This window comes from Chiloscyllium plagiosum, chromosome 13, assembly GCF_004010195.1.
Source record: "Chiloscyllium plagiosum isolate BGI_BamShark_2017 chromosome 13, ASM401019v2, whole genome shotgun sequence".
Taxonomy (NCBI): Eukaryota; Metazoa; Chordata; class Chondrichthyes; order Orectolobiformes; family Hemiscylliidae; genus Chiloscyllium; species Chiloscyllium plagiosum.
This window is the reverse complement of record NC_057722.1, coordinates 26,903,031-26,918,368: the sequence shown is the minus strand read 5'-3', so window position 1 is coordinate 26,918,368 and position 15,338 is coordinate 26,903,031. Positions and strand designations below refer to the sequence as shown.

At 40.2% G+C, this 15,338-nt stretch overlaps 1 protein-coding gene across 3 annotated transcripts in view; it reads left to right on the top strand.

Moving 5' to 3' along the window:
* Positions 1–513: 513 nt before the first annotated feature.
* LOC122555860 (protein FAM124B) overlaps positions 514–15,338 on the top strand; it is a 75,893-nt gene continuing 61,068 nt past the window's right edge. The window contains exons 1-2 of one of the 3 annotated variants that reach the window (XM_043702082.1): positions 514–773; positions 8,477–8,505. In XM_043702082.1, coding sequence (XP_043558017.1) covers positions 592–773; positions 8,477–8,505 — 211 coding nt within the window. In that variant the 5' untranslated portion in view covers positions 514–591. Of the gene's footprint in view, positions 778–8,476; positions 8,506–15,338 lie in introns of all 3 variants that reach the window. The other 2 variants (XM_043702080.1, XM_043702081.1) reach the window with 2 other exon arrangements.

Here is a 15,338-nt window from a genome sequence, read left to right as displayed (position 1 = left end):
AGGTCTGCAGATGCTGGAGATCAGAGCTGAAAATGTGTTGCTGGAAAAGCGCAGCAGGTTAGGCAGCATCCAGGGAACAGGAGGATCGACGTTATGCCCGAAACGTCGATTCTCCTGTTCCCTGGATGCTGCCTGACCTGCTGCGCTTTTCCAGCAACACATTTTCAGATCAGAGTCGGAAGTGTGGTGCTGGAAAAGCACAGCCGGTCAGGCAGCATCCGAGGAGCAAATTTCTGATGAAGGGCTTTTGCCCGAAACGTCGATTCTCCTGCCCCTCGGATACTGCCTGGCTGGCTGTGCTTTTCCAGCACCACACTCTCGACCAGTATTTACTTGTCGAATAATCCAATTGCAGCGACCAATACGTCTTGTTTGCAGCATAGTTGCACCGAACACGCTCTTTCTACTCCCCGCCCCGTTACTCCCTCGCCTTTCCCCCCTCTTTATTTGCCGTCAGAATGAGAGTTTGTTTTTGTTTCCCTCGAGTGCCTGGTGAAAACAGCAGAGAGAGGGAAAAGCCTTGGCTGTCATTGGAGCGCCCCATGTCTGCTCTGTCAGGATTGTTGACGTCAAGGGGCGGGTTGTGTTTCTATGATCAACCTGCGGGAAAACAATGAGGAGCGGATCCGCCTGAAGCTGGCGCTCCCTGAGCAGCAGAGTGCAGGCTGCTGCCGAATGCAGCGCAGGGACATGATGCGAGGCGCCGGTAGCAGCGGCGGCGGCGGCGGCGGGGCGCCGGAGGAGTGGGCAGACTCGGGAGCTGAGACTGCAGGGTGAGTGAGTGCCATTGTCGGCTCCTCTTCCTGGGCCTATTGCGATTCAGAGGGAGAGGGGAAAGAGAACGGCTTGTTTCCACTGTCTCCAGGCGGGGCACCATGCTATGGGGGGGATGGGTGGGAGGGGAGAAGCAACAACAAAAGACTTCTGCTGCACTGTGGGCACAATATCCCTGCACGGGTTGGTGGTCACTTTTTAACCGACTCTGGTTATCTCTACATGTTCCACTTGAAATTAAATGAAATGTAGCAGGCAGCACGCCCCTTTACAACACCACTTATTCACTTCACTCTGTCAAACAGGTTTGCTCCACTTCTAACTTACGGTACATTTCAGTCGATTTATCACTGTTTATACTAAAGGAACAATCCACTTCATGGGCGAGGCTGAGGTTTCTTCCTTCAATGCCTTTTACAGTAGGCAGGCTGCTGGTCGAAAGATGACTAACACAATACCGTTAAACATTGTGAATAACCGGCTACTTTAGTGGGAAGTCTTAGGCGTGTTTGTCCTGGACGTTATGTAAGTTTTTTTTTCATTCCTTTGTGGATGCATTAGATCACCGTAGTTTGACGCCACTTGTTAATAAGACGAGAGATACCACAGTCTGAGCCAAACTGAAATGTATACGTTTCACTCGCTGAGCTCTCTGTTTAGCAGTGCTGAAGCAGATCAGGTTTCTAATTTAGTTATATTGTCAGAAGGAGTCTGACATAATCACGGAATTTCCCCTCGGATGGTGTTGACTGCGGGACAATACTGAGGAAGTGATACTGTCCACGGTATTGATTCAATGTTCGGTTATTGGTTTACCGTGGAAACCAGCCAGCTCTTCTATTCGTACAGTTTTGGCGATCAGTGTGTAGCGGTGCAGTTTAAATAGAAACCTGAATCAAAATTCCGAACAGGGATGAAATAGTTGTCCTGGTAACCGCAGACCTTTTAAGTTCAATCTCACTGCACCGATTTGGCGCTTTCCACAGATTCCTTTGTGGTATTTTCTTATCAAATATCAAGTCCGAAAAACCTAACACAAAAACAAAAAATGCTGGAAAAACAAAGCAGCCCTGGAGAGAAAGCAGAGCTAACGTTTCGAGTCCAATTTTAAGAGATTGAGTTTCTCTAGCAATTTCTATTTTGTTTCAGGTTTTCAGACTTCGCAGTTCTTTTGTTTTATATTATCGAAAAACCGAATGATTTTTGCCACTGAAGAAACTTCCAATTAACCATTAAACAAACAACTTTCTTTTGTGAATGTATTGCACAGCCAGATTCTGATGAGTATAATCTTAGCTGGATACGCGCTGCATTTAATTAGTAGTTCTGATGCAGTTCCCTTTTTACAACCCACTATGAACTTGAACCTAATACATTCAATATTGCAGAGCAAGATCTGTGCTGGAGCCATAATCTATTAACAGATCTCTTCCTAAGGTTATTTGAAAAACTGAGTTTATTGTTGATTTAAGAGACTTCAGTGTTTGTCTTACAAGACAAAATGTTTTTCAAACATGTTCAAAATATCTCTGTTACTGGGAGACTGGAGATTGTACAAAAATAAATAATTCCCTGTGACAAAACATAATACATATTTCAATGATGCTTAAAACAAATATTCCCTGTAGATATTCACTTAATATCAATTAATGTTTCAATAGAAGGAGGACTTGTGGCCGAGTGGATACAGTTCTTGTTTCAGAGTCACAGGATCTAGGTTCATGCCCCAATTCTGGACTTTATTTCATCACCTGGCCAAACTGGTTAGAGTGATTTACAAATTGAAATTCAATGTATGCTAATGATATGTGATAGGAGAGGAAGTGATTTCCTGGTCGGTCATAACCGGGAAAAAAATGTTAACCTCCACCACCACTGTCCATAGCTCCAGGCTAGAAGATACATGTAAAAATGAATGTTTGCACAGCTACTTGAATTCCTTGGAGATTAAACAGCATGTGTGAATCAGATTGGGGATCTCAGCATTGAAAGTATGCAAGTTAGTTCGCTAAGCTTGAAGGTTTATTTTCAGACGTTTTATCACCATACTAGGTAACATCATCAGTGAGAGTCTCTGGTGAAGTGCTGGCGGTATGTCCTGCCTCTCTATTTATAGGTCTTGGATTCTTAAGGTGAGTGATGTCATTTCCGGTTCTATTTTTCAAGGCAAGGTAGATGGGATGTAAGTCAATGTGTTTATCGATGGAGTTCTGATCAGAATGCCATCCCTCTCAGAATTCTCGTGTGTGTCTTTGTTTCGCCTGTCCGAGGATATGTGTGTTGGCCCAGTCAAAGTGGTATCCTGCTTTGTCTATATGTATAGAAACTAGTGATAGTGGGTCGTAGTAGACCCAAGGTTTGTGTTGGATAGATGGGAGCGCAGCTTGTTCAAGTCTCTGCATTACTACTACCGCTATGAGCTCTGATGTTGGTGATCCCATGGGTGTCCTGTTGACTTGTTTGTAGGTTTTGTTATTGAATGTGAAGTGGGTGGTGAGGCACAGGTCCATTAGCTTTGCTGATGAGGTTGGTGCTGTCTGGTGTTTGTGGTCCTGGTTTCCCTCGTATTGATGCCAGTGTTTTTTTGGCCAGGTCAATGTTAGTTGATGTGAAAAGTACTGTAACATCAAAGGAGACCATTATTTCATCCTCTTCTATTTTGGTGTCATTGGTGTTCAGGATTTCTGGGTTGGAGTGTCGTGACACAACATAACCAAAAACTACAGCCATGTTACCTTACATCCAGACCACTCAGACCCCTTGGCATCATGGTAGCCGACAAACCTATCAAGACACAGCGACTAATGAACCTAAAGCATCCATTAAATACCACCAGCAAAATGAATGACATTTACAAGAAGCCATGTAAGAACTGTAAAAAATGCTACATTAGGCAAACTAGCAGGAAACTTGCCACCAGGATTCATGAACACCAAATGGCTACCAAGAGACATGACCCACTAGCTCTAGTTTCTATACATACAGACAACACACATCCTAGGACAGGTGAAACAAAGCCAAGCACAAGAATTCTTAGAGGCATGGCATTCTAAACAGAACTCCATCAATAAACACATCGATTTAGACCCGATCTACCTTCCCTTGACAACAAGAACTGGAAATTACATCACCCATCTTAAGAAATCAAGACTTATAAATAGAGAGGCGGGACATGCCACCAGCACTTCACCAGATGGAATACGAGGGAAAGCTGCGCTCCTTTCTATCCAACACAGTCTTGGGTCTACTATGACCCACTATCACTAGTTTCTATACATATAGACAAAGCAGGATACCACTTTGACTGGGCCAACACACATATCCACCAGCACTTCACCAGAGACTCTCACTGATGATGTTACCTATTATGGTGATGAAACATCTGAAAACAAATGTTTTCAAGCTTAGCGAGCTGGGTTACATACATATCATCAACCTAAGCTACTAATCTTCTCAAAAATCGCTAACGCAGTATTGTGTTTAGCTGTGGTAGATTCAGGACCTGCCCCCTTCCACCACCTGAATTGATGTCACTGTGGGCTCGAACTTCCTCAGGCAGAGAACTCCAGGTGAAGTGTTTCTTAAACATGGTACTGGAGCTGGCTTTCAACCTGTGTTACCTCTGTTAATGCTGGTTCCCCAATGAAGCTTTCAACTCCAATGACAAGAAATCTAGCAATATTTAAACATCTTACACAAGGTCTAAGCTGAACATTACATTTATTTCTCCATATCCTTCTGAAGGGATTGAATTAAGTACTTAATCGTTCCTAGTAATCATTTAAATGTTTTTAAATTTAATTTCATCTTAAATTTCCTGATCAGCTGAGCTTCAGTTGGCAATTCCTGTGAAGCATTTTTATCAAATCATAATCCTTTGAAAGAAAAATACTTGAGAGTCTCCCTTGTATAATTCTTTAGAAACATATTATATGGAGGATCATGATGGTATTACTATTTAGTATTACTACAATCTTTTGACTTTTTTTAAGAATATAAGGAATTAATTTGATTCAGAAATAAAGTTAACAATTAAAATTGGTATTTTGTTTACTGTGTTTCATGACTTTAATTCAATCCCTTCAGAAGGATATGGAGAAATAAATGTAATGTTCAGCTTAGACCTTGTGTAAGATGTTTAAATATTGCTAGATTTCTTGTTCCTTTTCGGCGGTGGGGGTGGTGGGGAACAGTTTTAAATGTCCTTTTGTTCAAAAAGAGCATTTAAAAGCGGATCTATAGATACAGTGATGGTTTGACACAGGGTTAGAGAAGACAGACTTAAAATGCTACTGTAAAATTGTTGATTAAAAAATTGAGGGATTCCTTGTTCTGGTTTATCTTGCTAAGTGAGAAAACCATGTTTTTTTTTCAAGGAACATCTAAAACAGAAAATAATAATGAATCTGTTCCCCTGTTTTCCATTTAACACTACCTTCCTGCAAATACATCAGTAAATACAGAAAGTAACAAAGTTATGGGGCGGTAAAATGAAACTAAAGGTCTAGATGTTTACCAAAACGTGTAAAGATGTTTCAATCATTGCAAAGAGTTTTGCAGTGTCTTTTACTGGTGTAGTTTTAGCTCATTGCCCTGGCAGGCCATCTCCTGTCTTCCTGTATAAAGTCCCACTGTGCCTTTCCATTTGCATTGCGATGCAAACAGATATTTTAAAATACTATTGACTCTTGCTCCATGAGCACTTACTCATGCTTGTCACAATGTCTTATTATGGCTCAGTTGGCTGGACAGCAAGTTTATGGTGCAGAGTGACGCCAAAAGTGAGTGATAAATTTCCTCATTGAATGAGGATAAAATAAAGGACCTCTCCCTCGTCTGAGGTGTGGTGACCCTTGGGTTAAATAACACTAGTCATCTCTCTTAGCAGCCCTTTGGTCTGTTAAGACTATGCCAATTTACCTTTCTCTTATTGTGCTATCAGGAATGTACCAGCAGATAAGTTCAAACAGTTAGTGCTATAACCTGGGCAGATGAAAGTGAAGACAAAAATCCAATATGTCTTGATCAATAAACTCCAGAACACTGATTATATCATGTTAGTTATCCACATAGAACTTGGGTACAAAGACTAATGGATTGTCTCTCCCTGACTGTAAACATCATATCCAATAAAAGTTCACGGTGTCATATCTCTATTCTCAATGTCACTAAACACGCTACTGGAAGAGGCTAGCAAGTTCTGCTACCTTGGGTCCATAATTGTTTACAGACTATCTGACGTGATGCAAAACCCGACTTGTGAAATATGCATGGAAAACCAATGAGATGACTCTTCAAGCAAAGGTCTTTGAGCCCTGTGTTCTCAACACCTTGGCGTGTGCTTATGAAGCTCAGATAACTTCTACCTAACAAGAAAGGAAACTCAACCATTCTTATTTTCACTGTCTGTGGAATGAGTTCCTACATTTCATGGGAAGTCATGATCACAAGTGTGACAGTCCTCTGAAAGGCAAATTTCTTGCGTATGATAGCACTTGTTAAGCAAGGGTGACTTTGCTGGCTCTGTCACACTGACAGAATGGAAGATAGACACATCCCCAAGAATCTTCAATGTGACAAGCCAGTCAAAGCCAAAACACCAATAGAGCAACCAAATCTTTTCTCAAAGATGCTTGCAAGCATGAATTGAAGGCTGTTAACATTAATTTTCACACATGGGATGCTTTAACCAACAACAGAGAGAAATGGTAACATTGTGATGATCAGTAGTTACAAAGCTTGCTACCAACAAAATCCACAGTGACAGCCGGTTAACCGCCTGTTACAGTTGTGGCAGTACATGCCTTCCTTGTGAATTGGATTCTCCAGTCATCAGTAAAAGTATGTCATAAGAAACTATCCCATTGCCACTGGAGTTGCTGAATGTCCATCATCTTCAGTGGAAGACAGGATGCCAAAAAATGACCAGCTGTTATAAATTCTTGAGTGGAAATGATTGTGAATTATCATTTTTGGAGATCAGCCAAAGGTCAATGATAACAATGGTGTCTCTTGATTCAAGTTTAAGATGAAGCCCCACTCTAGAAATTTGACCAGTGAGGGAGTGCTGTATCTCTGGTGCTGTCTTTTTAGATGAGAAATTCAGTAGCTTGCTCTGCTTACTCAGCTGGATGTAAAAGATTCAGTTATACTATTAGACAAAGATCAAGTCCATTTTCCCTATGTCTTAGTGATTATTACACCCTGTCACGTCAGTACGCAAGTCAACTGGCTATTTATCACCTAACTCTGCTTTCACAACAACAATAACTGTATAGCAAAAGTTGTTTTCTGTAAAGTGCTTTGGAACTACTTATGTTTGATAGATACAATATAAATATACTTTTTCTTTGTTTTCTTTCATTCAGTGTGTTCTAGTTAATATTGAAAATGTTTAGACTAAGTAGAGTGTGTAGGTTTTGCGTTAAATAGGATTTATTTGATACAGCATCAAAATATCATTTGTTGAAGCTTATTGAAACTTAGAAATGATGAGGTTGCAAATCAGATATTTACAATTAGAGCAATTTTTCATTCATCCAGCTGCAACATTACAAGTATCTTGAATTTTCAGACCACTCGTATAGTAGAAACAGGATTGTCATTCTTAATAGTATTTACATGACCAATCACGCAAAGCTGTTATAGCCATAATTAACTTAAAGTTGTATGTGAAAGATAACTATTAGTGGCTTATTAGTTTCTATATTTAATTGGGAAAGTTATTTTTATTAAAATACTAAGTACATAAATCCATCACTTGTTTTCTTTCACAAATGTTTCAATTCACGGATTTCCAAGTTGTAGATTCACATACTGCAATACAAAAACTGGCACTATTGAAGTAAATCACAATGTCATTTACTCATCTGACACTTCTAAAAATAATTCTAGCTATGCCAAACTTTGCCTCGTGTTAACTGCTAGTTTTATTTTCTGATTTTGATGTACTATACTTCGTTTTTAATTTTTCTGGAAAAAAGGATCAAACCATGTAAATCCATCATCAAGAGAAAGATGTGGCATTCAACATTTCAATTGAAAAATGGCAAATTCAACAGTTCTTTGTTAACTTCTATATCCCGCAATAATAGTAGAGGCACTGCTTCAAATTAAAAATTCCATGTATCAATCATAAGACAAGTGAAAACACAGTTGAAATTTCAAGAGCAAAAGTGTATGTTCAGAAAAGAAAATGTCAGGGTTTTGGCCTTCTGGTTGGAGCCAAAAATCTGTAAAGGTCTGTTCCCGAGAGCAGCAGAAAGTATGAGTCGTTTTAGGTGTAGCTGGGTGATGCACATCTCATTGCAACAACTCTGAGACATAATAGATTTGTGAGGATGGCACAAGCTGGCTGATTGTGCCATCAGAACTCCTGGCAGGCATAGCTGCAATTGGTAACAGCAGCAACTGTTTTCAAAAAAACGACACTGCACTTGGCTGTATAATAGGCAATGACATATATATGAAATTATTCTGGAACTTGCTTTATATTTCTGAGTTTCCCACAAGCCACTGAATGTAAGGAATGAAAGATTTCAGACCTCAGCTATGCATGTGGCAAAAATTTTGAAACTTGGTACACTAAATAAGTTAAAGATTTGTTGCTTTCCCCCAATTGATAGCATATTTTTTGTAGAATCTTTTTCTTTATTGTGCAATACATCATATTTAATTTTGCATTATTGTCATTTTATTACAGGTCTGATTCCAGCAGGATGTCTTCAAGTAGTAAGTACGAATTACATTTGTGACCATTGCATCTCAACACTTTCTTGGATCCTTGCTAAAGTTAATGGGGAAAGAAGGCACACACATTCTGTTAAAAGTAAGGGAGGGGAAATATTATGTACTATCATAAACAGAGAAGTATAAATTTGTCATTGTGCATAATGTAGTGTGTGAAAAGATGCATATTTGTGCACTTGGAAACTACCTTTCCTGCTGTTTATTTCTCTTAAATTTTAGTAAAGAGAATGCATCTTCTCAAACTTAAAATCAACGTTTTAAAAATTGTAAACTGAGAGTATTACAAACTGATTTCAGATTAGATAGGGGGAGGCCAATGATATTATTGCTGGACTGGGGGAATGTCCAGGGGAACTGGGTTCAAATCCTGCCGCAGCAGATGGTGGAATCTGAATTAAATATATTAAAAATAAAATCTGGAATTAAGAGTCCAGTGGTGAACATGAAGCCATTGTCAATTGTCGGAAAAACACACCTGGTTCACTAATGTACTTTCAGGAAGGAAACTGCCATCCTTACGTGATCTGGCCTACATGTGACCCCAGACCAACCGCAATGTGGTTGACTCTTAACTGCCTTCTGCGCAATTAGGAATGGGCAAGAAATGCTGGCCTAGCCAGTGACACCCTCATCCTGTGAATAAACGAGAAAAGGATTAGTGTGATATTTATACTGGAAATATTGTGACATTTCAGCGCACCAATTGTCAGTTGGCTTAAAATTTGTTTTGTCTTGCTGGTGTGTTCAAATATACATTAATTGCTTCAAGACTTATGATTGCTATTGTGAACATTAAAATACTTGTCAACGTAGGGCTTTGCTAATTCTCTCCAACGAAGAAGTGAAATTGTCAGCAAAAGTATATAATGGCTGCTGGTGGCAGTTGGCATCTTATTGATTTATTTTAATTCAGGTCCCAAACTGATTATGAACACAGGATATTGGAGCGGAGGAAGAGTGTTTGGTCCCTTGAGCCTGCTGCACCATTCAATAAGATCTTGATGGATATGTTTGCACTTTGAATTCCACATTTCCGTCTTACCCCCCCGCATTGATTCGCTGCCAAAAAAAATAATCTATCCACCTCTGTCTTATTCAAAGACCCCTACTTCCACCAACTTGTGAGGCTTAAAGTTCCAAAGTTGCACAACACATATCTCTATTTGCAACGTTTGATCCCTCATTTTAAAAGCCTGCCCTGTAGTTCTGGACCCACCCAGAAAAGGAAAAATAATGCATCTTGTCAAGACTATTCAGGACCTTATACACTTCAATGAAGTCACCCCTCACTCTTCTAAACACCAGAGAAGGGACAAAAACAAAACACAGTCTGCCCAACCTTTTCTCATAATACAAGCCGCTAATTTTGGGTACAATCTAATTACATCTCCTCCTCCTCCTAATTTCCTCCAATGTATTATCATATTTCCTTAAAAAGGAGACCAAAATGCGCACGCAGTTTTGGATGCCCCAGTGTCCTGTATAACTGAAGATATGTGTTCAATTCCTTTCATAATGAAGGATAACATCCAACTAACCTTCTTGCTTGCATGTCATATCTGCCGGCTCACGTTTTGTGACTCATTCACTGGAAACACCTAAATCTCTCTGCACCTCAAATTTCTTCAGTAATTCTCCATGTATGTATTACTTGTATTTTCATTCTTTCTGCCAAAGTGAACAACTTCACATTCTCACATTGTACTTTAGTTGCCAGATATTTGCCCCCTCATTCACTCCATTTATGTAATCCGTAAACTCCTTACGTCTTCTTCACAACATACAATCTCACCGATCTTGGTGGTTCTCTGTGAATTTAGCTACCTTTGCTTCCCTCATCTAAATCATTGATATAAATTATAAAACGTTGAGACCAAAGGAGAGGCCGTTATGGGACTCCATCCATGGCATCCTGCCAATCAGATAATGACCCATTTATGCAAACACTGTTTGCTGCTAGCCAGCCAATCTTCTATTCATGCTAACATGCCCCCCCCCCCCCCCCACCATGAGCTTTCATTTCTGCAATAGCCTTTGATGTGGTACCTAATCATATCCCTTATGGGAATGCAAGTACAGTATGCCTCCAGACTCCACTTTATCCATAACACATGTTATTCAAGAAACATAGAAAATAGGAGGAGTAGGTCATTTGGCCCTTCGAGCCTGCTCCACCATTCAGTATGATTACGGTAGATCATCTAACTCCGTACACGTTTTGCACTTTTTCCCATTTTGAAATATTTCACCCCAAACGCTATATCGGACTCCTTCTTGAAAACATTCAATGTTTTGGCCTCAACTGCTTTCAGTGGCCGAGAATTCCACAGGCTTACCACACTCTGGGTGAAGATATTTCTCCTCATCTCAGTCTTAAATGTCCTATCCCGTTTTCTTAGACTGTGACCGTGGTTCTGGATTTCCTGGCCATTGGGGACTACAGCACAGAAAAGGTCCCTTTAGCCCATCAAGTCCATGCTGACGAAAAACAAGCAATTAACTATTCTCATCCCATTTTCCAGCACTTGGCCCATAGCCTTATATTCTTTGGCATTGCAAGTGCCCAGCTAAATACCTCAATGTTATCAGGATTTCTGCCTCTACCATTCCTTTGGGGAAATAGTTCCAGATTCCCACCACTCTCGAGATGAAAACATTTTTCCTCACATCCCCCTCCAAATCTCCTACTCCTAACCTTATAACTATACTCCTGGTCATCGATCTCTCTGCTAAGGAGAAATGTTCATTTCTGTCTACCTTAACTGTAGTCCATTTAATTTTATTCATTTCAATCATGACCCCCTTAGTCTCCTCTGCTCCGAAAATGACAGCAATCTATCTAATCTCTCTCGACAACTAAATCTCCTTTGCATGCCCACCAGTGAATCACATCCTTCCAATAATGTAAATTCCAGAACTGCACACAATACTCCAGCTGTAGCCCAACTCTGTACCATCCCTGATGAAGGGCTTATGCCCAAGACGTCGATTCTCCTGCTCCTTGGATGCTGCCTGACCTGCTGTGCTTTTCCAGCACCACACTCTCAACTCTGATCTCCAGCATCTGCAGTCCTCACTTTCTCCTCTGTACTGTTTCAGCTTAATCTCTCTACTCTTGAACGCGAAGCCTTGGCTAATAAAGGCAAGTATCCCATATGCTGCCTTAACCAATTTTTCTACTTGTCCTGCTATCTCAAGGGACAGGTGGACAGCCACACCAAGGTCTGTCTGATCTTTGCACTTTCAAGGGTCTTACCCTTCATTGTGTATTCCCTTGCCTTAATTGTCCTGCGTAAGTACAGCAACTCACACTTACCTGGATTGCATTTCATTTGTCACTGACCAGCCTGTCTATATCCTCCTATAATCTAAGACTATCCTCATTATTTACAACCACACTAATTTTTGGATCACCCATCCTTCCTGTATTTATTCTGTCGCATCCAGTTAGAATTTTACAGGTATCTATGAAGACTCAAGTTCATCCTCCCCCCCCCTTACGCTTCTAAACTCCTAATGATCCAATGTCAATTTGAATGCAGGTCAGGTCCTAATGATTCACCTGTCTTCATACCTCAGTCCTGCATTGTCACTTTTTTTGTAAATTGGTTAAGCATGATTTCCTTTTAATGAAACTCTGCTGTCTCAGTTTTTCTAAGTGTGTTGCTATAACTTCTGTAATGATCGATTCTAACACTGTCCCCATGATAGATGTCAAACAAGATGACTGCTATTTTGCAATATCCTGTTTTCTGTCTTTCCCCCTTCATGGTTAAAGGGCTTATATCTGCTATTTGCAAATTTGATGGAACCTTTCCTGAACCTATGGAATTTTGGAAAATTTGTTCCAGTTCATCTACAACTCAGTACCATCTCTATGAGGACCATTGGCTGAAGTCCATCTGGACCCAAAGACTTATCAGTTAGCAGCTCCATTAGTTTGCTTAATGTAATTTCCTTGGTGACTGCAGTTTTGGTAAGTTCACCTTGCCTTTCTACCTCCTGATTTTACAGCTATTAATGTGAAGACAGAAGAAAACTGTTTCTTCTACTGTTTCCTTATTATCGCCAATTATCTCTCTAATCTCACTCTCTGGAGGACTGTCATTCACTTGAATTGAACTTTTTTCATTAGCTATATTAAAAATTGCTACCCGTTTTTACATTTATAGCTACCTTTCTCTTGTACTCTGATTTCTTCACCCTTATTAACCTTTTACCCATTCTCTGCTGCTCTTTATATTCCAAGCAGTCATCTGACCTGCTGCTCATCTTTGTGCAGTTATGAGTTTTTCCCTGAGTTTAATCATTTCCCTAAAGTCTTTAGTTGACAATGGATAGTGGGTCCTCTTTCTTTGTGGTAGTAATATACTTACTCTGAATATTCTGAAATGTACCCTTACATATCTGTTACTGTGTTTCTATTGGTCTATCACCCAGCCTAGTATGTCAGTTCAGTTCAGCTAGTTCAGCTGTAATGCCCACATAGTTGTCCTTATTTCGGTTTAACATATGAATCTTTGATCCAGTCTCCTCCCTTTCAAACTGAATATAAAATTCTCTCGTATTGTGTTCTCATTGTACAAATGGTGCCTTTACTTTGAGGTCTTGAATTAATCCTGTCACATAACACAAGTTCAAGTGTAATGTAACCTGCTATCTGCTTAGTTCCAGAATTCGCTGCTCTAAGAAACTACTTTGAAAGCTTTACATGAATACCTCCTCTACTGACGTCTGTGTGATGCTGGAAAAGCACAGCAGGTCAGGCAGCATCTGAGGAGCAGGAAAATCGACATTTCAGGTGTTAGCCCATCATCAGGGCTTATGCCTGAAAGGTCGATTCTCCTTCTGCTCAGATGCTGCCTGATCTGCTGCGATTTTCCAGCACCACACTCTCGACTCTGATCTCCAACATCTGCCGTCCCTACTTTCTCCTCTGGTAGCTTCTCCAATCAGACTTTTTTCAGTTTATATCTCGATTGAAGTAACCCATACCTCATCCTACATTGTGGTTGCTGTTAGGGGCCTGTAAACCATTCCCACTAATGACTCATTTCTCCTGTTGTTCTTATGTCAACCCCAACTGATTCTGTATCTTGACCTCCTGAACTAAAGTCCCCTCTAATTATTGCACCCATGCCATTCTGACTAATAGTGCTGCTACTCCACCTTCCATTTCTTCTTGAACATCATAAACCTCTCAATATTCATTATCCAACTGTTATTCTGCAGTCACTTCTCTGAAATGGCTATCAGATCCTAATCGTTTACTTCAGTGAGTGCCAGCACTTCATTTACTTTGTAATGAATACACAAACTCAGAGACAAAATTTTTGTGTTGTTAGTTTTTCTAATATATTGTTGGTGTACTCTTACCATCTTTTCTCTCTCTAACACTTCCGGCCATTCTCTGACCCTAAATACCCATATTATTAGTTTTCTTTCTTACATTGGCCCTACCCTTTATGGACGACAGCTTTCTAAATTTGATCCCTTTCTTCCATTTTTTAATTTCAAGTTCTCTCCACTTTCCTAATTATGCAGTTACAGGAATACTGATCCCAGTGCAGTTCAGGTATAGACTATCCCAGTGGTATCCTGCCCACTTGGCTTCATACGACTGCCAGTGCCCCATGAACCAGAACTCTTTGTACTCATACCAGCCTTTCAGCCATGTAGTCAGCTCCCAAACTTTATATATTCGATGTCAATTTGCATGCAGGTCAGGTAGTAATCCACCAATAATAACTTTTGAGGCTCTAAATGAAAATGCTGAACCTAACAGCTCATAATCTCTTTGCAGAACCTCTTACGTGCCAATGGTATTTACATGGACCATGATAAATGGATCCTGGCCCTCTTGCTGCAATTCCCTCTCCAGTTCTGAGCAGATGTCCTGCTGTGGATTGTGTCAATCCCTCTTACTATACCATCTCATATTACTGCAAAATTCCTTGTTGCTCCCCCACTTCAATGGCTCCTAGTACCATGCTTGCATAGTCAGTTTGGTCATTCTCCCTCACCCCGTCCCCTCGCACTCATCTAAACAAGCTGAGTATCTGTCAGACCTTTTGACAATTGCAGAAGTCAACATTGTTGCACTCCTATCCTTTGCCACCGACCAAATCAGAAGACCCTGTTCTAAGGGTTGTGACCGCCTCCTGATCCAAAAAGAAATCCAGGTAAAGTTTCACTTCCCTGATGTGTTGCAGTATCAGCAGTTCAACCTTCAGACCATGAACTCTGAGCCAAAACTACTCAAAATTCAAAACGCTTGCTACAGTCAGGCCTGTCTAGGATCACAAGAATATCCACAAGCTCGCACATACTGTAGTCTTATCACGTTAATGAGTTTTCTTTAACTAATTATATTATTTACTCATTTATGTTGTTTTTTTTATATATATTGTTAATTATGCCATCATTTGTATACTAAGTTAAACTTGAGAATAGAATAACCTTGAGTGTTTAACGGATACTTATGAAAAAGATAGCTCCTTTCCCACTAGTAGGGCAGAGCTGTTCCTACAGTTGATTTGTTCAGGATGGTTGAGAATAAAATGAGAGTCACACAAATTCATGTGCAGTTGTTTCATTTTCAGTGAATTCATTCCAGTGTGGAAATAGAAAGGTTTGCCAACTTTGGGAACCAACTCGCCTCTCAAAACCATTCTTCTTTGCATGTAAACCAATTACAAAATCGCATGGCAGCATTGTGTTCTAATACAGAGGAACTTCGATTATCTGAAGGATATGGGTGCGGAGTATTTCGATAGGTTAATCAAATTCCGGATAACACAGTTTAGCCAAGCATC